The sequence below is a fragment of the Wyeomyia smithii genome, chromosome 3 (genome assembly GCF_029784165.1).
Source record: "Wyeomyia smithii strain HCP4-BCI-WySm-NY-G18 chromosome 3, ASM2978416v1, whole genome shotgun sequence".
Lineage (NCBI taxonomy): Eukaryota > Metazoa > Arthropoda > Insecta > Diptera > Culicidae > Wyeomyia > Wyeomyia smithii.
The window spans coordinates 49,753,042-49,776,873 of NC_073696.1; the positions used below are offsets into that span (position 1 = coordinate 49,753,042).

The 23,832-nt window shown below is 38.5% G+C and overlaps 5 protein-coding genes across 6 annotated transcripts; 3 read left to right on the plus strand and 2 right to left on the minus strand.

The window, feature by feature from the left end:
- The first annotated feature begins 632 nt into the window (after nucleotides 1-632).
- On the plus strand, nucleotides 633-1,288 carry LOC129727414 (small integral membrane protein 4). The gene is made up of 2 exons (XM_055685241.1): nucleotides 633-887; nucleotides 942-1,288. Exons 1-2 carry the CDS (start codon nucleotides 734-736, stop codon nucleotides 1,031-1,033), a joined length of 246 nt encoding a protein of 81 aa, XP_055541216.1. The 5' UTR covers nucleotides 633-733; the 3' UTR covers nucleotides 1,034-1,288.
- On the plus strand, nucleotides 1,036-1,288 carry LOC129727415 (ubiquinol-cytochrome-c reductase complex assembly factor 6). Its single transcript, XM_055685242.1, has one exon. The coding sequence runs from the start codon at nucleotides 1,036-1,038 to the stop codon at nucleotides 1,237-1,239; it is 204 nt and encodes a 67-aa protein (XP_055541217.1). The 3' UTR covers nucleotides 1,240-1,288.
- LOC129727413 (coiled-coil domain-containing protein 93) lies at nucleotides 1,227-3,618 on the minus strand. Of its 2 annotated transcripts, XM_055685239.1 has the most exons (7): nucleotides 3,403-3,618; nucleotides 3,132-3,340; nucleotides 2,607-3,072; nucleotides 2,498-2,542; nucleotides 2,016-2,437; nucleotides 1,551-1,962; nucleotides 1,227-1,491 (listed from the first exon to the last, which is right to left on the minus strand). In XM_055685239.1, the coding sequence occupies exons 1-7, from the start codon at nucleotides 3,484-3,486 to the stop codon at nucleotides 1,300-1,302; spliced, it is 1,830 nt and encodes a 609-aa protein (XP_055541214.1). In that variant the 5' UTR covers nucleotides 3,487-3,618; the 3' UTR covers nucleotides 1,227-1,299. The 2 variants fall into 2 exon arrangements, with proteins under 2 accessions (XP_055541214.1, XP_055541215.1); XM_055685240.1 differs by lacking the exon at nucleotides 2,498-2,542.
- A 7,908-nt stretch (nucleotides 3,619-11,526) lies between these two features.
- LOC129727919 (protein arginine N-methyltransferase 5) lies at nucleotides 11,527-14,063 on the plus strand. The gene is made up of 2 exons (XM_055686202.1): nucleotides 11,527-13,024; nucleotides 13,083-14,063. The coding sequence occupies exons 1-2, from the start codon at nucleotides 11,683-11,685 to the stop codon at nucleotides 13,613-13,615; spliced, it is 1,875 nt and encodes a 624-aa protein (XP_055542177.1). The 5' UTR covers nucleotides 11,527-11,682; the 3' UTR covers nucleotides 13,616-14,063.
- LOC129727920 (chymotrypsin-like) lies at nucleotides 14,041-15,098 on the minus strand. Its single transcript, XM_055686203.1, has 3 exons — nucleotides 14,830-15,098; nucleotides 14,508-14,767; nucleotides 14,041-14,451 (listed from the first exon to the last, which is right to left on the minus strand). The coding sequence occupies exons 1-3, from the start codon at nucleotides 15,048-15,050 to the stop codon at nucleotides 14,159-14,161; spliced, it is 774 nt and encodes a 257-aa protein (XP_055542178.1). The 5' UTR covers nucleotides 15,051-15,098; the 3' UTR covers nucleotides 14,041-14,158.
- Nucleotides 15,099-23,832: the final 8,734 nt, after the last annotated feature.

Sequence of the window (23,832 nt, forward strand, 5' to 3'; positions counted from 1 at the left end):
AACCATGATGTCAAATAAATCTGACCATTATGCCAGAAGGTCAAATATTTGACCATTGGACAAAGAGTGTACTGCAGGCTTTAGAGCCTTATTAGAGCCTTTACAGAACTTACATGTATGTCTACGCTTTGCATAATTTGTATAATCGATAATCATACCGACATGCTTAACAGCCTATTCTGGGTATAGTCCAAACTGTCTGGGTTACGATTCCTTAAACCATATGGATTATCTTCCGTTAATGGTTCCTGTTTATTAGGGAAGAGTCTTATGAAATCAAAATCATGCGTATTCATAAGTCAGATATGTATGTATTATGAAAATCGTTTTTGCCTCGCTGCACTAGAGTGTAAAGGCTCTAATACACTCTTTCACCAAGCGTCAAATATTTGTCACTTGTTGACAGATAAAAATTTGGTCAAAGATAATTGTTTGTCACTCTCCAATTTTTACATGGGGCAAACGCGGGCAAACAACAACCATGATGTCAAGTAAATTTGACCATAATGTCAGAAGGTCAAATATTTGACCATTAGACAAAGAGTGTGATACAGGCTTAACTTTTGCATGAACCCGTATAAAACGTTTAGCGTGCAAAAAAATTGACAAAAAATCTTCTGTTTTGCTTTTTTCGCCTGTCATTTGAAATGACAACAAATTGATATGTTGATTTTCTGCTAGAATCCGCGAGTGTGTTATGTAAAAGTAGCGTAGAAAAAGTTGTACAATTTAAATGTTCCGCCCTAGTAGAACGCTACGACAAGTACTGGATCTTTGGCCAGGTAAAAACATCTTTGGTATCTACCGATTTTTGCCTCTGTTCTTCGGTCTGGGCGCAACGTTGGAGTTTTCCATGATCCATTGGCGAGTGGGAGAGACCAACTTTTGTAAGTAGAGCATCATTCGCGCTACGAACGTCCACATTGACAGTGTTATTTTAGATAATACCTTCAAGAAGCATCAAGCCAAGGATATCGTCGAAGAGAAACTTCGATTGCATCAGTTGGAACCGGTTCAGCAGGAAACAAGCTAAAGATGCCTGCCGGTGTATCAACCAAGGAGTATGTGAAGTTCATGGCAGCAGCTTTACTGTCGATGTTTGCCGGCTCGCAGGTCGTTCATACTTACTATAAACCGCTGCAGGATCTCACCAGTTATGTGGAACAGGAAATAAAGAGTCAACATTTGACGGATGTGAGCCAACCCAAGGTGCAAAACAACAATGGTGGATTGAAATAGAAATATATTAATTCCAGTTTGTATAATATAGTTTAATGCAGCTCTCCAACATTTCAGTTTTTATTTCGTTGTCATTTCGTTAGTTGCACTTTTCAGCTGACGGAATCTTGCCAGAAGAGCCTCATTGCGCTGGCATTCGATGGTCAACTGTTTGACCGTTGCAGCATATTTCCGTTGCTGTTCCACCAAACATAGCAGTTGAGAATTAAGGCCGTCGCGCTTAGCACGCTCGTCGTCGCACTTTTTCTTTACCTTAAAGATATGGGAATCACTTTGAATACTTCCAATAACAAACATCGATTAGCACCTACCTTTGCTTTGTTAGTACGGATTCCCTCAACAATATTTTCGAATTGTTGCCCAAACTGTTCCCTGGAGTTATACGATTGCATTGCACTGCCATAGTTTTCGTATATAGAATTCAACAGGGACATTTCCTTTTCCAAATAGAGCTTGGTGTCATCCAGTGTGTTGTAAAGTGTGTAGAACTGCTTGGTTTCCCTGTGCTTCGCGCTAACTTGATTGTATAGCTCTAGAAACCGTCGCTGATATTGGGCCAATTCCGTCCGATCGGGAATATTATCCAGCTGACGATTGATTGATACGTACGCTCGGTTTTTCTTGGCCAACTGCAAGCGTAAGGATTTTAGTCTCTCCTGTTCTTCTTCTAACTGTTCTTGATAGCGAGCAATATCATTGCTTGGTTTGGCGAATTCTGCTTTTCTGCAATTCAAAGATATGTTGAAGAAAAGTCAAAGTTTTTTATGTGTACTTACTGAATCAAATCCTGTAGCTCGGCCATTTCTTTTTTACAGCTTTCTTTAAATAACGTCTCTTGACGCTTCATGCTTTCATTCTGTGCAACCAGATTCTGTACGTACGACAACATTTTACTGTTTTCTTCGCCGATTTCCAAATTATCTAAATTGTGGATCTCCTCTTCCAAAATTACTTTTTGAGTTTGAATGGTTTCTAGCTGTGTCTTGCTGTCATCCATCGCACTCTGCAATCGAGCATTTTCAACTTTTGCTCGTTCCATTTTTTTCTCCAACGCAAGTTTTGTGGCTAAAAGCGTTTTGATTTTATTTTGCTCCGATAACTGGCTGGTGTCAATGGACATCTCTCGCTTCAGATCTTCATAGTGCTGATTGAGGGCCGCACGTTCGGCTTCGGTTAGTGCTATTGGTGTAAGATTTTGCTAGACACAAAAATAAGAGCCGTTTTAAAGTTTGAGTGACATAAAATGCAGAAGTATTACCTCTCCGGCAACAGATAAATTTCTAAATAACTGATCAAAATCAAGCTAAAAATAACAGATGGAGTAAACGAAAAGAAATTGCCTGTACATCAATAATCGTATTGAATACCTCTTGCTCCGTTTTCTGAAGCATGCTCGGAAAAAAGTCGTCTTCCGTTTGGGCATCGTCAAGCTCCGGCATATCGACGGTAGTTTTTACCGAGAAATCCGTGGTTCCATATTCCATCAGAGTGATTCTCACGCGACTAATGACGTCATCCGGTCCTTTCTCGGTACGTTTAAACTGTCGTTCCGGCATATAGCGATCTTCTACGGTTTTAAGATTGCCCAACTGCTTACTATGCAGACGTTTGGCTTCAGTGTCCGACTGAAGTGTAAAATAATTTTGAAACTGGGAAGCAGCTAATTTCTTCAACCGCTCTGCTTTCTCACTACGATTTTCCGCGGAACGCCTAACCAACCATTCTATAACCGGATAGATGTTGATGAAATCTAATCCCTGAATTTGATGGGGTTCCAATTGAAAGGGGCACTTCATTTTCGGGAGTACAACCACAATTTTCTCGGTTAAAGCGCTGGAACGATTTTAATTAGCCGAAAACTAAAACTACAATGATTACAAAATCATAGTTACATTTTTTGTCCGATCGATAGGTTCTCATGGAAAAGCAGATCTACGTCCACATCATAATCGCATGCTTCGATACACCAGGTCATCCCACCGACAATCTTGTCGAACACGGATAGGCCTTGGATATGAGCCCGGTAGTAACCGGCTTGTACGAGGATATCGAGAATTTCCTGCTCCTTGCGTTGTTGTTCCGCATCTTCACGGCGTTCGACCTGTACATGTTTTTTTGTAGCCGTCAGGTCCGAGAGATTGCTATCATATTTGTTTATATTACCTGAATTTCGTTTCCATCAGCATCGAAGCGAGTAGCAAGTTTCACGTTTGGTAGGTGTTTTGAGAAAATGTTGCGGGCAGCCATAGCTGACTGCTCGTGAATAAAATTGTTGTGATAAAATGCAGTTCACAAAATTTACATCTTTATCTTTTTTATCAATGAACAGTGAATAAACGGAATAAACAACCGAGGTGAATGTAGTTACTGTACAGGTGCAGACTGCACTGCTCGAAAGTTTCGTACCTGACACGCTTAAATTAAGTTGCTTACAAAACAAGTTAAAATAACCTAACTTGATTGTCTAACATTTGAATTTTAAATAAGCTGACTTTAATTTATTCGGGGAGCGATGAATGAGATGAATTCACTTAAAACGTACAAGTTTCCAGCAACATGTAGCTTCGTATCTCGAATCGTCGAGCGACGAACAAGAAGGTATTTCAATTCACAGTTAGCATAAAATGAAAGATGATTTGGCAATTTACCTGGACAGAGAAACGCATAATTTTCACAGAAAGTTCCCTTCTATGATGGAAAGGAAAACTTGGAGTTAGTGAACAGCTTCAAGGTTACACCACATACATAAGACATACGTAACACTGGCGTTTTTTCTGGTACACGTTGCCCCATAGTACTCCGTACCTCGCCCTGTCAAACTGATCGATAAATAATGAACAAAATGAATTTTCTTTTTCTCGGCCCTATCGAGCCCCAAAGAAAATCCCATAAGGAACTGTCAAAAAATTATTTACAAAAACAATGCAGCATTTTTTCGAGTAGGAACGAGACAAATGCAGGGCTGCGCAGGTACACTGCCTTCAAAGACAACTCAAACAGAGGTTTTTTTACAGAGGTTGGTACTTTCGAGTAGTTCATTTTGTACCAACTTTTTTGGAAGATTTCTTCCTGAGTGTTACGTATGTCTTATGTATGTGGTTACACCTAATCAAACGATATTTATCTCCACCTTTAGCAAGTATTCCCAGTGAGTAACTGTTCAGCAGTGCCTGCCAGATTTACGACCCGCTTCGTAGCCGGCATACTGATGAGAAACTAATGCAGCCAAACTGATGTTGACTGATGTAATATCGCGGTTTATCATTCCAGTAACCGCATTTCGATTGAATTCTATCCGAATCAATCATTATTTGTATTCGTACCAGAGGGGATTCACTACTGTCAAATTTCATATATGTGTGCGTTATCGCAGATCAACTCTGGTCCATGACGTTTGTTGGTCCATGATGTTTGTAACTATGAACAATAATGGGGGAAAAATCACTACACAACACATTCATGAAAATTTTCCGCGGTTTCTCGAGTTTTGATAAAGAAACGCTTCAATTCTACAATATTTCACATCGATCAATTTCATGACCAAAAAGAACAAAAACCAAAACAAACGCCATGTTGCCGAATATCTTGGTTACACGATGTTTGACAAATAGATCCCCCCTGATTCGTACCGATTCAAATATCCGCATTGCGATCATTGCAGTTGGATTTTGTCTAAATCGAGATGTCAACTATTTCTTTATCCCGATTATTGCGACTTTTACGCCAAATTGGACTACCCCGAAATACACGATTATCACAGTCGAATCTTGCACACGATTTCGCAGTTTGGGCAATGGGTATCGATACTAGCGTTATCGAAACGCTTGACAGAAATATTTATTTATATAGACAAAAAAATCTCTATCATGACTGCTACCTCGGTAGGTTGATAAGAAATCATTCCAGCAATAGTCAGTTCTTGATACCTATATATATTAATAAGGTATACTTGAAAACGTGTAGTCTGGTATCGATACAATGACAATTGAGAAAGTATCGATACTCAGTATCACCCAATCAATCATGTAACACTTAAAGCGAATTTCTTTATTCCACCAGCTCACCTCGTTTTGACCTGGAAGCGCACTAACTGCTGTCAAAACCCTTCTTTATTCGCTCGATTTTGACCCAGTTTTGACCTGCCGTGCTGACCGAAGCGCACTGTAAAATTTGTCAGCTTCAACCCACCACCGCACGTGCTAAGTTCGTAAACAATTATCTGGCATCTCTTTCTTACTTGCGTTTTAAATGGCGATGACGTTTTGCTCGGCAGTTTTGCCCGCACACAGTGGAATAAAGAAATTCGCTATTAGTTTTGTTTTGATATTCAACCTAATTTTCAACTAAAGCTGCTCAAAAATATATACTTAATGTTGCAAATGAAAAACAAAACAAACAATGAACCCAAAAATAACTGCCACTGCGCTACTAAGGTGTCAATTTGATAAAGCGAAATAAGAAATTGAGCAATAAATGATTATCACAGAAGTCCAAATAGTCATGCAAGGGGCTATACAACATCGGCATCCGCATCCACATCTGCAGAAAAATCATATCCGTAATATCTCTAATTCTCCTCGTGTCGTCGTGATTCTCTCGGAGATCAATGTGGGTTTCGTAGTGATCCTCACAGGGCTCAACACGCTTCTCACATCTTCAATATGAGTTCCAATACGCAGGGCCTAGCTGCAAGGAATCGGGTGTGTCGCAGGTTGTGGATAACGAAACGGCCTCCAGATCTGGAGGTTAGGTGTGAATATAATGAATAAGTATCACCGAACAAGCAGCAGGATTTAGTTGGGGCCGGGAGATGAGAAGTGGGTTCTCAACAGTTTCCCGTAACAATCCCTAAAAACCAATTCGTCACCACAATGAGCGTCATAGCCCAAAAACCCGGTGCGCCTGTTTTCTAGGAGGAGCGGCCCGAACAGCGTTTGTACTTCAGAGGAGCGGTTGAAATAAGAAATGCGGTGTCTCGTCAGCTACACCCAAGACGGCAGCCCCGTCACGAATCTAGCCATCGCCAACCTAGTGAGATGACATGGCAAAAAACATTTTACTACGAATATTCAAGATGAAGAAATGGATCGTAACAATCGGTAACGACCTGGACGCAGAATAAAGGACACCGATTTCGAGTTCGGAACTGTAGATCGTTAAACATCCCGGGTGGCGACAGGATACTACTGGATCAGCTGAAACTCCATCACTTCGGCATCGTAGCGCTGTAGGAACTTTGCGGAAAGGCGAAAAGGTACGGAGGATGTGAGGCCCAGTACTACCAGAACGGTGGCAAAACATTTATTGTGTTAGGATGCAAAGTCGCGAGATCAAGTGGCAGGCAATAAGCGACAGACGGCTTGCCGGGCGAGCTCCACAAGCACGGTAAAGAAACACTAGCAAGAGCACTGCATTGGGTCTTTTCCACCATCTGATAAGAGGAAAAACTGCCTGAGCAGTGGATAAAAATCTATAAAAAAGCGACAAGCTGGAGTGCCGCAACCATCGTGACATTACGCTTATCAACGCTGCTTATAAAATACTCTCCCAAGTTCTATCCCGAGGTTCGTGGGGCAGTACCAGGCGGGTTTAATGGGAGCCCGTGCAACCACGGACCAGACATTTTCAATCCGACAGATTTTTCCAAAATGTCGTGAATGTAAAGTGTTCACGCATCACATTTTTGTCGACTTCAAGGCACATGATACAGTGATCGAGCACAGCTACGGTTTGGCTTCTATTTATTTTGCACGAGAACGAGGATATTTTCCCGCAGAAATTGACGTGGCTGATCAAGGCTATCACGAAGTGGATTTAGCTTAAAGGCTTCGCGGATGACTTCAACATCATAGCACGAACTAGACTACATACAAAAAGCTGAAACTAAGAGTATTGGACTGCTGTTCAATGCATGATACAGCATGACCCAACAGACAAGTTTGTTGATGCACAGCTTGTTAAGCTGCTATTGGACTGATTCCGGTAGAACTGTTTGCTGGGGAGCCACCCCGGCTCTAGCCTGCCAGGTAAGGTAAGGTAATATCCCTAGTTCACAGGTTGGAGGAACCAAAAGCAATTTTACATGGTTATACTGCCTATAATCGCATACCAGTCCCATATGGATTTTCATCGTTTTTGAGTTAAATATCAGATTCCATCTATTTCTTGGTTTACTATCGATTAAGGATACAAAAAAGTATGTTTTATTTGAAAAAAGTCAGAAAAAATGTAAGGTCAAATTGTCCCATCTTAAAAATAATCGCATATCAGTTCCACCAATTGTTTTTGCTGAGTATGGCCTTATTCTTTCTTCAATCCATATAACATATACTTGGTGCTGTTTTTTAAGCTTTTAACTGTTAAAAAAATCATCAAATATTTAATAAATCCAAGGTTGTTTCAAATCAATTCCACACAAAAGTAAATTTTAAATAGACACTGAAACTGCAACATTTTCAGAAGTTCGTTCCCAAAAGGTTATTGGGCTCGTCAATCAGAGGGATAATAGCCACGAGCAATGCTTCTTTCTGTGAAGTGTTAATTTTCTGTGGATGAACTGCTCATTTCAAATTATCATTCAAGTTGAAATTGTCAGAACTCAGAAGAAATCGTTTTTAGTTGCTTAGCCAAAAACAGCTTGTACCTAGCTGGATCGAAATCCGTACACTTAAGCACATGATAATCTTCAACGGTCAATATAAAATCAAGAAATTACATATTGCTTTAAACTGACATGTTAACTTATAGGTCTACTTATATTTTATCACTATTTTTAAGCGAAATGATTTAAACTACTCTGAAACTCGAAAAAATCATGTTTCAATAGAACATGTTTTGAATCGAAATCCGTACGCAGTTTTTCGTCTGAATCGTAATCCGTACACTTTTGAATCGAAATCCGCACGCACGCGATATAGACTGGAATTAAAGACCGTACAGCAGTGAATCAAAATCCGTATAGATATAGAAGTACGTAAATGAATTTTATTTTTCAATTTATCTTTAAATTTATGAATAAATATATTATATTTATTTGTTATTTGTTTACTTGAGCATGTAGAGTAAGAATTACTCCTTATAAAATTCTACTCTAAGCAAAAATAAAATTGTGGCGGTTAGGTCCCAATTGAATGATTCGATATAAAAAACATAAATTTTTTCTCAACTACCAGCTGCAAGACGCCTTCTTCCAGGCCCAGATTTAAGGAGGGGGCAAATGCCCCGGGCCACCCGATTGCTATACCCCACTTCATGATCCAAATCTTCCTCTCCAGCAGTGAAGGTTGGTGGAACTCCTTTTGATTGAGATTCGTAGCCATAAGTTACGGCTCTTTTATCGTAGTCACTAGAACGCCGGAACCTCTCGAAGCTTCCCGGTACGACTTTCCCTCGCGCACTTTTGTCACAGCTCTTTCGGGATTGTTTGCCGTATATTTATGCTTGTTTTCTTCCATTAAATGCTGAAAACAAGGATGAAAGTTCAACAAAATATGCATGATACACACGCTGTACGGATTTAGATTCAAGCGATTAACAAGGATCAAAATCCGTACGGCACCGTTTTTGATGAATAAATACAATTTGCACTATTTACCAGACAATACACAGCTCGAAAATGACAAAGACTTACCTTTTCAATCGGTTTCAAAAAGATTCACAGAGTAAAACACTTATATCCCACTTGAAAAACGTTTTTATCTGAAGAACGTTTCCTTAGTGAAATCTCTAACGATGCGACGAAATGACAACTGAAACCGATACACGATTGATTTTTTATTTTTAATATTTTTTTTTTAAGGCCTACTGGCGCATAGTTCAATTTAACAGAAAGCCAATAGTTCAACGGACATGTACATGTAACTTTTATATGAGTTTTCATTTTTGTAATGCTTAAAACTGAAGAAAAACATCAAGGTGTACGGATTTCGATACTGTACGGGTTTCGATCCAGCACGGTACCACTTTTCATCGCCGTCGTCTTCCGTCAAGTCACTGTTGTACTGAAATTGGAAATTATCTTTCTCAACACCACTTTTCCAATATGCTAAATGGCCAATGCTAACTGGCCAATGCGGAATAATTTTATTCGGCACGTATTGCGAAACACTGATGACGTAAGAAAGGAAATTATCCAGCAGCATATCCAAGACTACAACCATATATTTTCTCATTTCAACGACGACCTTAAAGTCGGAGTAAGTGATGGGGGGAAGTTTCCGCCATTCTCCATGCAGCATAGAAGCTGTCTGCGGACATAAAGGTGTGGCCATATTTAAAATACTTAAGAAAAATATGACTTCTCCTACACAGAGCGATTGAAAGTGAGATTGGTTTGCGATTATTTTGCTACTCGATGGCCTGAATAATCGCATATCAGTCTCTTCCTTATTTTTCATTGTAATTTTCACGAAAAAAGGCAATTCTTTAATGAAGAAGTTATAATTAAGGTCTATTTCATTACATTATGTCGAAAAAATAAGAATAACCCACCCCAAACGGGTTAAATGCCCAAAACAAGAAAAATATCTTTAAGCGCTGTTTTCTCAACTCGTTGATTTTCCAGATGGGACTGATATGCGATTATAGGCAGTATACACGTTTACTAGTGTGCGTTTAGGTGAAAAATCAACTATCTCTACAGTACAGAACGAGCCAATCGAATGGCCCCTACGCCCCTACGTTTACTAGTGTGCGTTTAGGTGAAAAATCAACTATCTCTACAGTACAGAACGAGCCAATCGAATGGCCCCTACCTTAGACCTTCTATTTATAATGTTAGAATAGCTAGCAAAAACAAATTTTGAATATCTAATAAACTTCAAAATGATTCTCGAAATAGCACGATTGTTTTTTGCACGGTTTCTCAAAATAACATGGTTTTATCGGTTTTGTTTTACACGATTCCTCGAAAAAACACAATTACACAACACAGTTTTTCCTCGGTTTTTTCGCAAAGTTTTTTCACACGGGACGCAACGCCCTGCTACAAAAGAATCAGGTATATGGGTATATGGTATATGTAAATGTTTTACATATACCATATACCATATACCCATGTACAGTGATGATTCGCTCGTTGGATGTTCGTTAGTTGGAGGTTCGTTAGTTGGGTGTTCGCTAGTTGGGCTGTCACCCAACTAAAAAGCACTCTAATGTCAAAATTCAACGTCATTCAAATGCATTTCAGGGGTCCGAAAAGTGAAAAAAAATATTTTAAAATAAAATTATATCATTTATTGTTGTAAAAAATTTGTAAACATGTTTAGTTATTACACTTAATCCATTCAGCACTAATAAGTTTGTTTCTCAGCGCTATTAACTAAACACTTCATGCAGATCAACACAGACATCTCTGGCATAATCAATCGCTTAATTTGAAAAGTACATGTTATAAACTTACAACATTTTGTGTGTAATTTAGAGGTTTACTGTTCGGTTGTTTGTTCTTTTATTTCTTCAACGCCTTCACCGGAAATATCCAGCGTAGCGATCCTCCATTTTTCAGGCAAGTAGCAAAGTGATGTTGATGCGCTTTTGCTTCTCATTGGAATTTTTGTATGAAAAAGTATTGACCAAATACATAAAATATTTTCTACAGCAGCAAGACAGATGAGCAAAGTTCATTTTCTTTGACATAGTTTTACCACATACATAAGACATACGTAACACTCAGGAAGAAATCTTCCAAAAAAGTTGGTACAAAAAGAACTACTCGAAAGTACCAACCTCTGTAAAAAAACCTCTGTTTGAGTTGTCTTTGAAGGCAGTGTACCTGCGCAGCCCTGCATTTGTCTCGTTCCTACTCGAAAAAATGCTGCATTGTTTTTGTAAATAATTTTTTGACAGTTCCTTATGGGATTTTCTTTGGGGCTCGATAAGGCCGAGAAAAAGAAAATTCATTTTGTTCATTATTTATCGATCAGTTTGACAGGGCGAGGTACGGAGTACTATGGGGCAACGTGTACCAGAAAAAAACGCCAGTGTTACGTATGTCTTATGTATGTGGTTTTACCGCAATGAAATTAGGAAATTTTCCGAAGCAGGAAGAAAACAAACAATCGGCGCTCCCCTTTGAAAAATTTGCCCAGTTGTCAGTTCATCCAACTAACGAACACGATTTGCTAGTTGGGTGGCAGTTGTGTTCCAACCAACGAATTTCGCCTGTATATGTAAATATTTTATTTATTAGAAAAAGTGTGCGATTCGGTATAAAAATTCGTAATTTCATTATTTCTGGCAACAACACAAGCTGCTCGAATTAGTATAAACATTGTCCGAAATAAATTTTTAGCATTCGACTGTTTTCGTGGAGCGCGTGTTGTTTGTAAGCCGGCTGGTACAGCTTGTTTTGTTTTTGGCACGAGTTTTTCCTAGATCTTGTTAAAATCTCATTCTTCTTTCGGTACAATAGCTGTATCGAATATTCAGCTAAGCGTTTGTAAAATGTCCTCAGAACAAAAGATGCATATTTCGATATCACTTAACCTGGACACTGTGTACGAGTTGGAGACAGCAATCGAAAACACGGTGAAATTAAACTACCATTCAATAACAATTCCGGTTGTGCATCGACGATTCCAAAGGGAGTTCCTGGAGGAACCGTTGAAGTCCCGTCATAATTGTTTCACTCGATCGGATTTATTGCTCACGTCATCCCAGTGGCTCAACCGAGTGATCTGCCGGTTAAGCAGTAATGTAGATTGTGATTCCGAAGACGAAACCGTTCGAAAGCACGGAGAAGCAACGATTCGGCAGGAAATGTCCTTCGCTGAGCATTTAGTCCAAAATGGTTATATTATAATACGACTTAAAAATGCAAACTGTGCCAACCTGGCACGAGTTATTGGTTATGGACTAAAAGGAGTCCTGCTTGCAGAATTACCGATGGCTAGTCCTAAGAACTCCCACAGGATGTGGAGAAGCGATTTGAAGGGTGATCATGAATATAGCGACTCATGGAGTTGGTGGAATAATTTTCGATCGTATGCGGATACTGATTTTCACATCAAGGTTGCTTTAGAATTGACAGCGGATATCCCCAATAAAGAGGAAATTCATCGCTGGCTTGGTGAGCCGGTAGATGCTATCGTTATATCATCCAACATATTTCTAACTAATTCTAATAATTATCCCGTTCTATCGAAAGCTCATCAAGAATTATTAGTACTGTTTCATCGTACATTCAGCTGCCATTTCATATTGAAAGCCAATCCGGAGGATAAACGATTGGTCCATTATTCGGACTACATTAAATACATTTTGCGCAATAACTACGTTAAGGATCCTATGCAAGGCTATGACGATTTGTTGGAAGTTCCATTGCAACCCTTGTATGATAACCTGGACAGCTTTACGTACGAGGTCTTTGAGAAAGATCCCGTTAAATATATTCTGTATCAGAATGCTATTGGAGAGGCTCTCCGTGATCGCGTTCCAAGGGATGAAATTGAAACGCGCATTTCCATAGTGATGGTTGTTGGCGGAGGCCGTGGTCCATTGGTTCGCGCCGCCCTCAATGCTTCGGCCATAAGCAAACGTAAGATAAAGCTGTACGTAATTGAGAAGAATCCAAATGCGATCGTCACTTTAAGTGCATTAATCGCTGAACTGTGGAAAAATAAAAATATCGAATTGATTTCAACTGATATGCGGGAGTTCGAACCGCCGGAAAAGGCTGATATTCTTGTATCGGAGTTACTCGGATCCTTTGGAGACAACGAACTCTCGCCCGAATGTTTAGATGGTGCGCAGAAACACTTGAAGCCGGATGGAATCAGCATACCATGTTAGTTTGGTTTGAAAATATTTGAAAAGCAAATCTTTATTCTTGATTTTTTCCACAGGCAAATCCACCTCATATATAAACCCCTGTATGACTTCGAAAATATACAACCAAATCCGCTCACTGGAAAAATGCTCCCACGCTAAAGAGCGCGTTGTCACTTCACGGCACATGGAGGGCTCATATGTGGCCTATTTGAAGAACGTTTATCACATCGATAACCCGCAAGCGCTGTTCGAGTTTGTCCACCCAAACCAAGACAAGGTTATTGATAACTCGCGCTTCCGTTCGGTTCGCTTCAAGGCTTCACTGGATTGTGTCATGCACGGAATCGCCGGTTATTTCGATGCCGTTCTGTACAAGGATATCACCATCAGTATTCATCCGTTCACGCACACCAAGGGAATGGGCTCCTGGTTTTCGATGTTTTTCCCACTGTTTGAGCCGATGCAGATCCGGAAGGGGGAGGAAATCGTTATCAACTTCTGGAGATGTGTAGCATCGCATAAGGTCTGGTATGAGTGGAATGTTGCCGAACCTAGACAGACCCACATTCACAATGTTCAAGGGCGAGGACAGCCGATCTGGAAGTAGGTGGGAAATTGCTAGTGTAAAAACTTTGATTGGGTATTGAATGAATTATTGACATCGAAAAAAACTTATCCTGACGACAATGTATAATGCTGACAATTTTTGGTTTAATTTCATCGATCGTTATTTTTCGTTAAATATTAAGGTTGTTATAGAGAGAATAAAATACGGAACATTATTTAAACTAGTAACCACGTTTTGTTGCTAATATATTTCAGATTGTTTTAAGTCTCAAAGGTCATTCCTAAACCACCGGGTTATCCAGAATGGGATAGAATTAGCCATTTTAAACAATTTTAAGCGTTGTTTAGTGTTATAAAATGGTAAAATTTATCCAGACAAAAGATGCCTAATATGATCTTGATTGATTGTGATTTAGGCGATTCGCAAAGGGAAGATCATTACTAAAAATAAAATTTAAAAATATGTTTCGTTTGATAAGTGGCTTTATTTTAAGATACAATAAATTAATCTATGTTAATTCGATATTTGCAATAAATCTTTCTATCACAGATCCTTCAGCATATTCACCCTTGTAGTGGAATTTTACGCTAGCGGACCCGTGATGAGCTGAATCCAGTCCAGATAGTGCTGCACTCGGGTGTACAGGGTTGGCTTTCCGGGACTACAATTGTCCATGATAGCAGAAGCAATACCTGTCAGGATCTGCTGGTTATTAATGTGCACAACGAATCCAGCTCCGATGTCACCATTGCAAGCATTCACGAGAGCATCTTCGGCGCAGAACCGATCCGATTGCACCTGATAAAACTGCTTGCAACGAGTTTCGCTGTTAACCCGTTGAAAACCTTGCAGAAGGTAACTATTAGGACCTGGAACTAGAGTAAGTAGATAGTTAATTTCATGCCTCTAAATATCACCGATAGTACCGTACTTCTGTTGTTTCCGTAACCTACTACGTAACCTTGTTCGTTTTCTAGTGGTAATCTTAGCGATGTAGCTGCAGGGGAAAGTGGTATTCTCCGGATAAGTGTACCGCTGATATCAATCGTGTTGGGCAAAAAAATGATTCCGATATCATTCTGCCTGGTGGTAGCGTTGAACTGAGGATGCATGACAGCATTTCTGGATCTGTAGAATACTTGGTTAGCAAAGATCGAATTTCCTCCTAAGCCGATGTCCCAAATGGAGTATCTGTACAAAAAAAATTACATCTAATCGATCTTATAGTTTTTGTCAACGAATTGATCTCTAACCCTAGGATGTTTTGAGCAGCGGTCAGTATGTGACGATTACTTATTAGTGAACCACCTCCGAAAAATCCAGCCAGTTGCTCGGTCATAAAAAGTATGTACGCATTATGGGGTACATAGTCAGCAAATTGTCCATTGACCACAAACGGTGTGCGGTCCACGCTTTTAGCATACACTCCTACAATTCCAACCAGTAACAAAACTAAGAAACGTATGTTCTTCATTGCGTATATTCGAAATTGGACACCAGGAAATGTGTTCTCTGTGGATAATTGGACGACTCTGATTACCAAATCGACTTCCATGACCTTTTATATTGCAAAGGAAGCAATCTAATTTTCTCTTATCTATCATAGGGTCTCATTTCCGCAGTACAAGCGATGATAAGCAAAAAAAGGGGATCTTGGCTAATCCAACTCGGGAAAAAGAAGTTGCCGATTGTGTTGATGCTGATGTTCAAATATTTTCTGAGTCATAGAACTTAGCGTTTGTATTACTATAAATTATCTTTAATTTCTCGGTATATGATAATCTTTGCCTAATCTAACGGTTATCATTAGGTATTTGAAATCCCGTATATTGGGTTCAACTACGCTTTCGGTCTTATACCTTGTAGCTTGTTGCATCATCGTCCATGTGTCCTATTTTGTTAGTCATGATAGAGATTGAATTAAATTTTTGAATCGGCCCCGTTGAGACAAACAGCATTGTTAAATTGTAGGGGCCCGGAAGTCAAGTACCTTGTGGGTCCCCTGTCAGCAACCAGTGGGACGAGACGTACCTGTCGGAGAGAACGGACCAACTTATCGAGTTTTTGACCGATTTCACGACCGACTAGATAGGATTCGGACGAGGGGGGCGAAATGGGAACCAACTAACTATTTTTTTCTCGACGAATAAAAATTAAACAATTCTTGAAGAGCTAAGCTGACCAAGCTGACACGCGATAAGCTGACACATGACACCAATTTTCGCCAGAAACGATCCGCATAAACTTGTCCATGTCTGTAAGCAGCTCTCGTCATCACGCTACTTTCATCGAAACCGTGGTCCTATTGCATGCGGTTGTTTCTAGTAGCAGCATATTTCAAAGGTCAAAGGTTCAGCATCATAAAAATCATCTAACACATGCGTCAACGGTTGATTATTGATAACATAGTGTCGTTCGTAGAACTAAATTTGTAGGGGTTACAAGGTGTGCTGAAGTACCTTGTAAACCGGTTGTGGGGCACTCCAGGTGGTATAAATGACCGTTCTACGCCTCTCACGCTCAACGTGTCTTCTATTTGATTCTCGTCAAGCTCTTTCACCAGCTTCTTCAATTCTTGGTTTGCTCCGGTGAAATTGGCTGTTGTCAGTTAGTTTTCTTTGGAACTCCATGAATCGCCATGAAACATCTAACGATCATTATGCAGCTACTCGTATCTGTAGTGAATACAGAAACCGTAGTTAAGTCAAAAGAAAAATATTAATATCAATTGTCGGATCTATACGTGTGGGACAATCTGATCATCTGCGTAGGATTTAATATGACTAAATAATGTATTAGCACAGCATAAATGTAAAATGAGATTGGCAACCAGCAAAAAAATTGACGCAAACTTTTGCGTTTGATCGCAACTTTTCCGGATGCACAGTTACGTAAGAGGAGTGCGGATCGAGTCATTCGGTGTAGTGATGTCCGATTTTTTCAACTAATCGATTAATTGTTAATCGATTTTTTTGCTTGTGTCCGCTAATTGGACTCGATTGGCTGACGCGAGATATTCGATTAATCGAGATAATCGATTATCTGATTGCGAGAGCTCTAAGTTCAAAAATAAAATGTTAGTGCTGACCAACAGTCAGTTGCCAATAAACTTGATCTCTAGATTTCACTGACAAATCTGGCAGAAAGGGCAGAAAGCTCTAGAAATATTCCGTTGCCTACCTCTTGATTTCGATGTACGAAGTTGGTTCATCGAACAAGCCTATGATCGAATCTCTACTGCAAACTCTGTGTAAAATAGTGTAACACCTAAACATTGCTTTTTTGCAGCAAAAAATATTGTACAATTTTACAACATATTAAAACTTTCTTTAAGAGACTTTTTGGCTATTCGGTTTGAAATCACATTATTTAATATATTTATTAATTCAATTAGCCTAGTTCTTTATGAATCTTCGAGAAAGTATTTTCCCGATTCAATTAGTTCTTCAATTTTGCAATTGTGCATTCGTTTGCAAGTGATTTTGCTGTACGAAAAACTTTACACTAAATCTAATGTCGTTTTCGTTTTTGCGGTGTAGCTACCCCGCGGACTACACTTTGTCCTATCACTGTTTTTTTTACATTTTCCGGACTATCCCGGACTACCCTTTTTCTGTCCCGGACAGTCCGCGCAAGAAACAGAGTGCAGTTTTGAAGACACCAACCCATTCGCACGTATGTGTCAAAATAAAATAAAAATGTGTCAAAATCGGTTTGCTTTGATTATCGTTCTTCGCGTGTCTAACATCAGGTTGAATTTTATTTATTTTATTTTGTTATTTTGTCATTTTTAAGTAAATTGGCAAATTTTTCGTACAGCAGCACAAACGCGATAAAAGACAATGGCGATAATGACCAAAACAGAAGTGACAGCTACCTCTGGTATTATACGCACACCATTGCAACTGCTCGGAAAGTGTTTTTTTTAAAGCTGCAAAGCGTAGTCCGGGACGGGATAGTCCTGCCGTAAAAACGAATTCGACATAAGTAATCGAATCCTATATCCTATCAAAAATGCTAAACATTCGAATTACAATGAATGGCCCTAGACATCCTGTGACGTGAGTAGGTGCCGTCAGTGGGACCATGCATCCTCTCCTCTCGACTGTTAGATTAGGAAAATTTCTAGGTGGGGTCTTGGGAGCCGATTTCGCAGCTTTGTAAACGTTTGACCGGTTTTGCTGAATAAACTTCTGAAGGAACAGATGTTCCTAAAACTGACATGTATTTCATCGGTATTTCATAAAGCGTTGGAATCTGTCCTTGAATACGGTTCCATACTATAATTGGGTCAGAATTTATTGGTGCAAAATCGCCATGCAAATACTGCCGTAGCTCTCCGAGTAATCTAACCATATGGTTGATGTTTTTGTATCTTAATGCTTCTCTAGCAAGAGTACCGTGGGCAGCCCACAGGTCATTACTTGGTTCGATGTTGACTGGTTCAGGTTGCTCCTCTCTACACTGCCTAGTAATGTTTTGCATCATATTAACTAAAATTATATTAAATGTGTCATATGTTCATACAAAGAAAAGCAACATTTTTCGTCATACTCACCAATCCAAGAAATCGTTTTAGATGTGACTGTTCAGTGTTCAGCTCTCAAAATCTGCCAGAGATAATTGACATACTTTGTTAGCATGACTTGCTTCCTGTTGTTGTTGATTAACTTCCTCTGTTTTTATGTTGGACGCTTTGCAATGGCTATCCGTGAAGCAACGAATTGTTTATTTGTCTATGGTGTTCATTTTTAAAATAATTAATGGTTTGCTACCTCAATATTTGAGTGATCGAATTGAAAGAGGAAGAGACTTTCATAGATATAACACTAGAAACGCGGATGAAATAAAAACACCTTTTTTCTAACGAGAGCTTCACAAAATTCATTGTTTTATAAAGGTATAAATTTTTCAAATCGATGCCAAGACATGTTTAACGTGCACCAACACTCGCGGAGTTTAAGAGACAATAGGGGTCTTCACATCGAGCTCGTATACGAATACCCAGCCGTAAACTGTGTATCTTCCATTACTCGTCAATGGAGGTTAGTATTTTTACGGCTGGGTATTTGTTTACGAGCTCGACATGAACACCCATAATGTATTTCACACGGGAAAGTTTCTCTTGTATAGAACGACACTAAGTTTTTCAAAATGATGTAGAGTTGACCTGACGAAGTTTGAACAAACGGATTTTGAATGACAAAGTTTTAACAACGGGATTTATTTATAATCATATTTATATATTGATTGTTTATTGAAGCTTGTAAATGACAATGTTTTATACGAACGGATCTGATTGTGTTTGAAACCCTGTGCTAGTTTTGTGTGCTCTATGAATCAAGTATACAGTTTTTGAAGAAGTTTATATCTGAAGGTAAAATCAGTTCGTTTTTTTTTGTATAACTGATTAAAATGTGATCACATTAATTATCTATAGATAAATCGTCCAGCTCAAACCTGTGTAGGGGTATTAGAGGTGGTCGGGTATGGGAAATTGGTTACCCGTACCCGACCCGTACCCGACTCATCGAGATTTTTCAAACCCGTACCCGACCCGAACCCGAAGTCTGATTTGTTTAAAATACCCGTACCCGACCCGAACCCGAAAAATATCTATTCTATCTACCCGTACCCGACCCGTACCCGGGAGAAAAAAATGCCGAAATTGCCGGTACCCGACCCGTCCTGGATTTTTATTTTATTTTATTTTAAATACCTGATTACCTCGCACATTTTATGCACTGATTGTTTTTTTTTTTTTTTTTTTTAAGGGGGGATTTGTTAGTAGCTTAAGTATTTATGATAAATATTAGTAAATAATGAGTATGTGTGTCCAATCACAAATGGTGACTTCTCAACACTGTTAGAAATTTGTAATTTTAATTGTTAGGATTTGTTTGCTTTCGCAATTAGGACTTATCATTCGTAGGGATTTAAACCTACTTGTCAGAAAAGGGGAAGTAAACTTACAACTAACTTAATTGCTAACTTATTGGCTATAAAGAGAGCTTATCGTAGCAATTGAGGATTGCAACGATTTTTGTCGAAAATTGTTAATAATTTTATTTGACATAGCTTCTAATGGTTCAACACCAGTAAGTCTATGTAATTCGAGTGTACCAAACCAAGGAGGACGCTTCAAAATCATTTTCAGAATTTTATTCTGAATCCTTTGGAGCGTTTTCTTCCTTGTTGAACAGCAACTTGACCAGATCGGTACAGCATAAAGCATTGCTGGTCTAAAAATTTGTTTGTAAATCAAAAGTTTGTTCTTTAAACAAAGTTTAGAATTCCTGTTAATAAGAGGATATAAACATCTCGTATATTTGATGCACTTGGCTTGTATACTCTCAATGTGCTCTTTGAAAATAAGTTTTTTATCATAAATTAGTCCCAAGTACTTAACCTTGTCGGACCAACTTAAAATAACCCCATTCATCTTGACAACGTGATTATTGTTTGGCTTGAGGAAAGAAGCCCTAGGCTTATGAGGAAAAATTATCATTTGAGTTTTAGAAGCATTGGGAGAGATTTTCCACTTTTGCAAGTAGGAAGAAAAAATATCTAAACTTTTCTGTAATCGACTGCATATGACACGAAGGCTTTTTCCTTTTACGGAAATGCTTGTGTCATCGCAGAACAATGACTTTGTGCATCCTGGAGGCAAATCAGGAAGATCTGAAGTGAATATGTTGTACAGGACTGGACCCAAGACTGAACCTTGAGGTACACCTGCTCTGACAGAAAATCTATCAGATTTTGAATTCTGATAGACAACCTGCAGAGTTCGATCAGTAAGATAATTTTTTAAAATTTTGATTAGGAAAATTGGAAAATTAAAAGTTTGCAATTTCGCAATCAAACCTTTATGCCAAACACTGTCGAATGCTTTTTCTATGTCTAAAAGAGCAGCTCCAGTGGAATAACCTTCAGCAGTGATGGAAACGAAACGAATATGATGCAATCATCGTTTAATCTCCACATGTACACATCATGAAGTGTTACAGTCCGCAACTAAACTTGAATCCTCTCAACACATAATGAAATGATGATATGGTGCGTAGGTTTCTGGGAGAAAATAAACACATGACTAGACTACATCTGCTCTGAGAAGCGATTCGCTCGTTGTGTTTGTCTCTCCATATGCCGGTCGTTAGGGGAACAAAGAATAGCAGCAGAAGAATATCATGTCGCCTGAGCAGCAGCAGAGGTGTGGTGCGGTGAGAAGGAAAGTGTGGGGGAAGGGACTACTTCGGCAGCGGTTGACTTGAGCGAGAGTAGGAGAGCATACATTGTCATTTTCTTTCTTTTTCTGACAAAAAATCTTATTCATGGGTAATAACATAACAAGATCTGATCGCTCTGTGTAACAGAGACGAATAACTTCATATACCGAGTTGTGCACATTGAGAACCATATGTTGTGGTGTACGCTAACGACAAGCAATATATCGTAAAAAGGAAAGCAAAGAGAGTGAACCAACACCGATACTTTGTTATTCGCATACTGACGACGATGTCAACGCATCTTAGGCTTCCTTTATATGTATTCAAAATCGCTAGAGGTGATTTTTTTCCATCGCTGACCTTCAGATTTGTTAGCTCGTATCATATTAGTAACTCTGAGCAATTGATGAGTTGTGGAATGCCCATGGCGAAATCCAAACTGTTCATTTGCAAAAATTGAATTTTCGTTGATGTGTGACATCATTCTGTTAAGAATAATTCTCTCAAACAGTTTACTTATTGAAGAAAGCAAACTAATTGGTCGATAACTTGAAACTTCTGCTGGGTTCTTATCCGGTTTTAAAATTGGAGTAATTTTTGCATTTTTCCATAATTTGGGAAAATATGCAATTTTGAAGCAGCAATTGAAAATTTTTACTAAAAATTCCATTGTGCTCTCAGGGAGATGTTTGATTAGTATATTAAAGATTCCATCGTCACCAGGTGCTTTCATATTTTTGAATTTTTTAATAATTGATTTAATCTCATTCAAGTTAGTTTCAATTATTTCTGCAGGTAAAAAATTCTGGGAAGAAATGAAATCAAATTGACGTGTGACTTCATTTTCAATTGGACTCACAAAATTCAAATTTGAGTTATGAACACTCTCAAACTGCTGAGCAAGTCTTTGAGCCTTTTGTTCATTGGATACAAGAAAACGTTCACCATCTTTTAAAACTGGAATAGGCTTTGAAGGTTTCTTAAGAATCTTCGACAGCTTCCAAAATGGTTTTGAATATGGTTTCAATTTTTCAACTTTAGTCTCAAAATTTTGATTTCTCAGAAGAGTAAATCTATGTTCAATCTCTTTCTGTAAATCTTTATAAATAGTTTTAAAAACAGGGTCACGAGAACGTTGATATTGACGTCTGCGGACATTTTTCAAACGAATTAGAAGTTGAAGATTTTCGTCAATTATTGATGAATCAAATTTCACTTGAGCCTTTGGAACAGAATAATTCCTGGCATCAACAATTGCACATTTTAATGCGTCCAAAGCGGAATCAATATTCACTTCGTTTTGCAAATCAAGCTCATTATTGAAATTTCTCTCAATATGAGTTTTGTATCTTTCCCAATTAGCCTTGTTATAATTAAAAACAGAGCTCATAGGGTTTAAAACTGATTCATGTGATAAAGAAAAAGTTATTGGAAGATGGTCAGAATCAAAGTCAGCATGTGTGATCAAATCACTACATACATGACTTTGATCTGTTAGCACCAAATCAATTGTTGAAGGGTTTCTTACAGAAGAAAAGCATGTAGGACTATTCGGTGACAAAATAGAATAGTATCCTGAAGAACAATCATTGAATAAAATTTTGCCATTGGAATTACTTTGAGAATTATTCCATGAACGATGTTTAGCGTTAAAATCGCCGATTATGAAAAATTTCGAACGATTTCTGGTGAGTTTTTGTAAATCACCTTTAAAATAATTTTTGTGCTCGCGTGTGCATTGAAATGGTAAATATGCTGCGGCAATAAATAAAATCCCAAGTTCAGTTTGAACTTCAATTCCCAAAGTTTCAATAAATTTCGTCTCAAGATGGGGAAGAGCACGATGTTTGATTCGGCGATGAATAACAATTGCAACTCCACCGCCGGAACCCTGAATCCTATCATATCTATGAACCACGTAATTGGGATCATATTTTAATTTAATGTTAGGTTTCAAAAATGTTTCAGTAATAATTGCAATATGCACATTATTTACTGTTAAAAAATTAAAAAGCTCATTCTCATTGGCCTTCAATGAGCGAGCATTCCAATTTAATATTTTAATTGTTTTATTTAAAATCATTGCTAAATTTTAAATTAGAAACAATTTTAATAGTAAAATTTGTGCCTATTTGAATGGCTTCAAACATTGATTTTGCCTGCAACATGGCGTTCATAAGATCGAACATTGCCTGTTGCAAAAAAGAAAGTTTACCTGCCGTAATAGGCCCCAGGCAGTTGACATTTGAAAAAATATTTTCGGCAGCAATATTAGCTGGAGTGATAGGTGTACAATTATTTTCTAGCGTGTTTTGCTTACCCATATTAACGGTCATTTTCGAACTACCAACACTAGGCGGTATAATGTTCGAACTACCTGTAACCTGTGCATAAGTTAAACGGGTATGCAAAGGAGTAGGTAAACTATGCGTCACTGGTACGCTTGGAGAATTTTGTTTTGAAGTTGGTTTTAATTGAGAAATTGAATTTTGTTTACCTTGCCTTGCCTTAACAATTGCTAAACGGACTGGGCATTGATAAAAATTTGACATATGGTTGCCGTTACAATTCGCACAGCGAAAATTTTTACTCTCTTTCACAGGACATGTGTCCTTTTTGTGAGAAGAGTCTCCACAATTAAGACATTTTTGGTCCATGTTACAGAATTTGGAACCATGGCCATAACGTTGGCAAGTACGGCATTGGGTGATATGCTTTTCACCTCCGCCATACTTCCTATAAATTTCCCACTTTACACGCACATTATACAAAGCATGTGCTTTTTCAAAAAATTTTAAGTTGTTAACCTCATTGCGGTTAAAATGAATTAAATAATTAACAAGGGAAATTCCAGTTCTCTGACTGTTTTCGCCTCGTGATTTTTGTTTCATTAGAATTACTTGGGTAGGGGCTATGCCAAGTAATTCTGTTAAAGTAAGTTTGATCTCATCAACGGTTTGATCGTTGGTGAGACCTTTCAAGACAACCTTGAACGGCTTGGCGTTCTTGGTGTCATATGTAAAAAAT

Coding starts and splice junctions, on each gene's coding strand:
- LOC129727414 (XM_055685241.1), top strand. CDS start 734: ATGTTCCGCCCTAGTAGAACGCTACGACAAGTACTGGATCTTTGGCCA. Junction 888..941: donor AGTGGGAGAGACCAACTTTT/GTAAGTAGAGCA, acceptor GTGTTATTTTAG/ATAATACCTTCAAGAAGCAT.
- LOC129727415 (XM_055685242.1), top strand. CDS start 1,036: ATGCCTGCCGGTGTATCAACCAAGGAGTATGTGAAGTTCATGGCAGCA.
- LOC129727413 (XM_055685239.1), bottom strand. CDS start 3,486: ATGGCTGCCCGCAACATTTTCTCAAAACACCTACCAAACGTGAAACTT. Junction 3,341..3,402: donor CTGATGGAAACGAAATTCAG/GTAATATAAACA, acceptor AAACATGTACAG/GTCGAACGCCGTGAAGATGC. Junction 2,438..2,497: donor ATTTATCTGTTGCCGGAGAG/GTAATACTTCTG, acceptor TTTTGTGTCTAG/CAAAATCTTACACCAATAGC.
- LOC129727919 (XM_055686202.1), top strand. CDS start 11,683: ATGTCCTCAGAACAAAAGATGCATATTTCGATATCACTTAACCTGGAC. Junction 13,025..13,082: donor GGATGGAATCAGCATACCAT/GTTAGTTTGGTT, acceptor TTTTTTCCACAG/GCAAATCCACCTCATATATA.
- LOC129727920 (XM_055686203.1), bottom strand. CDS start 15,050: ATGAAGAACATACGTTTCTTAGTTTTGTTACTGGTTGGAATTGTAGGA. Junction 14,768..14,829: donor GCTGCTCAAAACATCCTAGG/GTTAGAGATCAA, acceptor TTTTTTGTACAG/ATACTCCATTTGGGACATCG. Junction 14,452..14,507: donor AGGTTACGGAAACAACAGAA/GTACGGTACTAT, acceptor TACTTACTCTAG/TTCCAGGTCCTAATAGTTAC.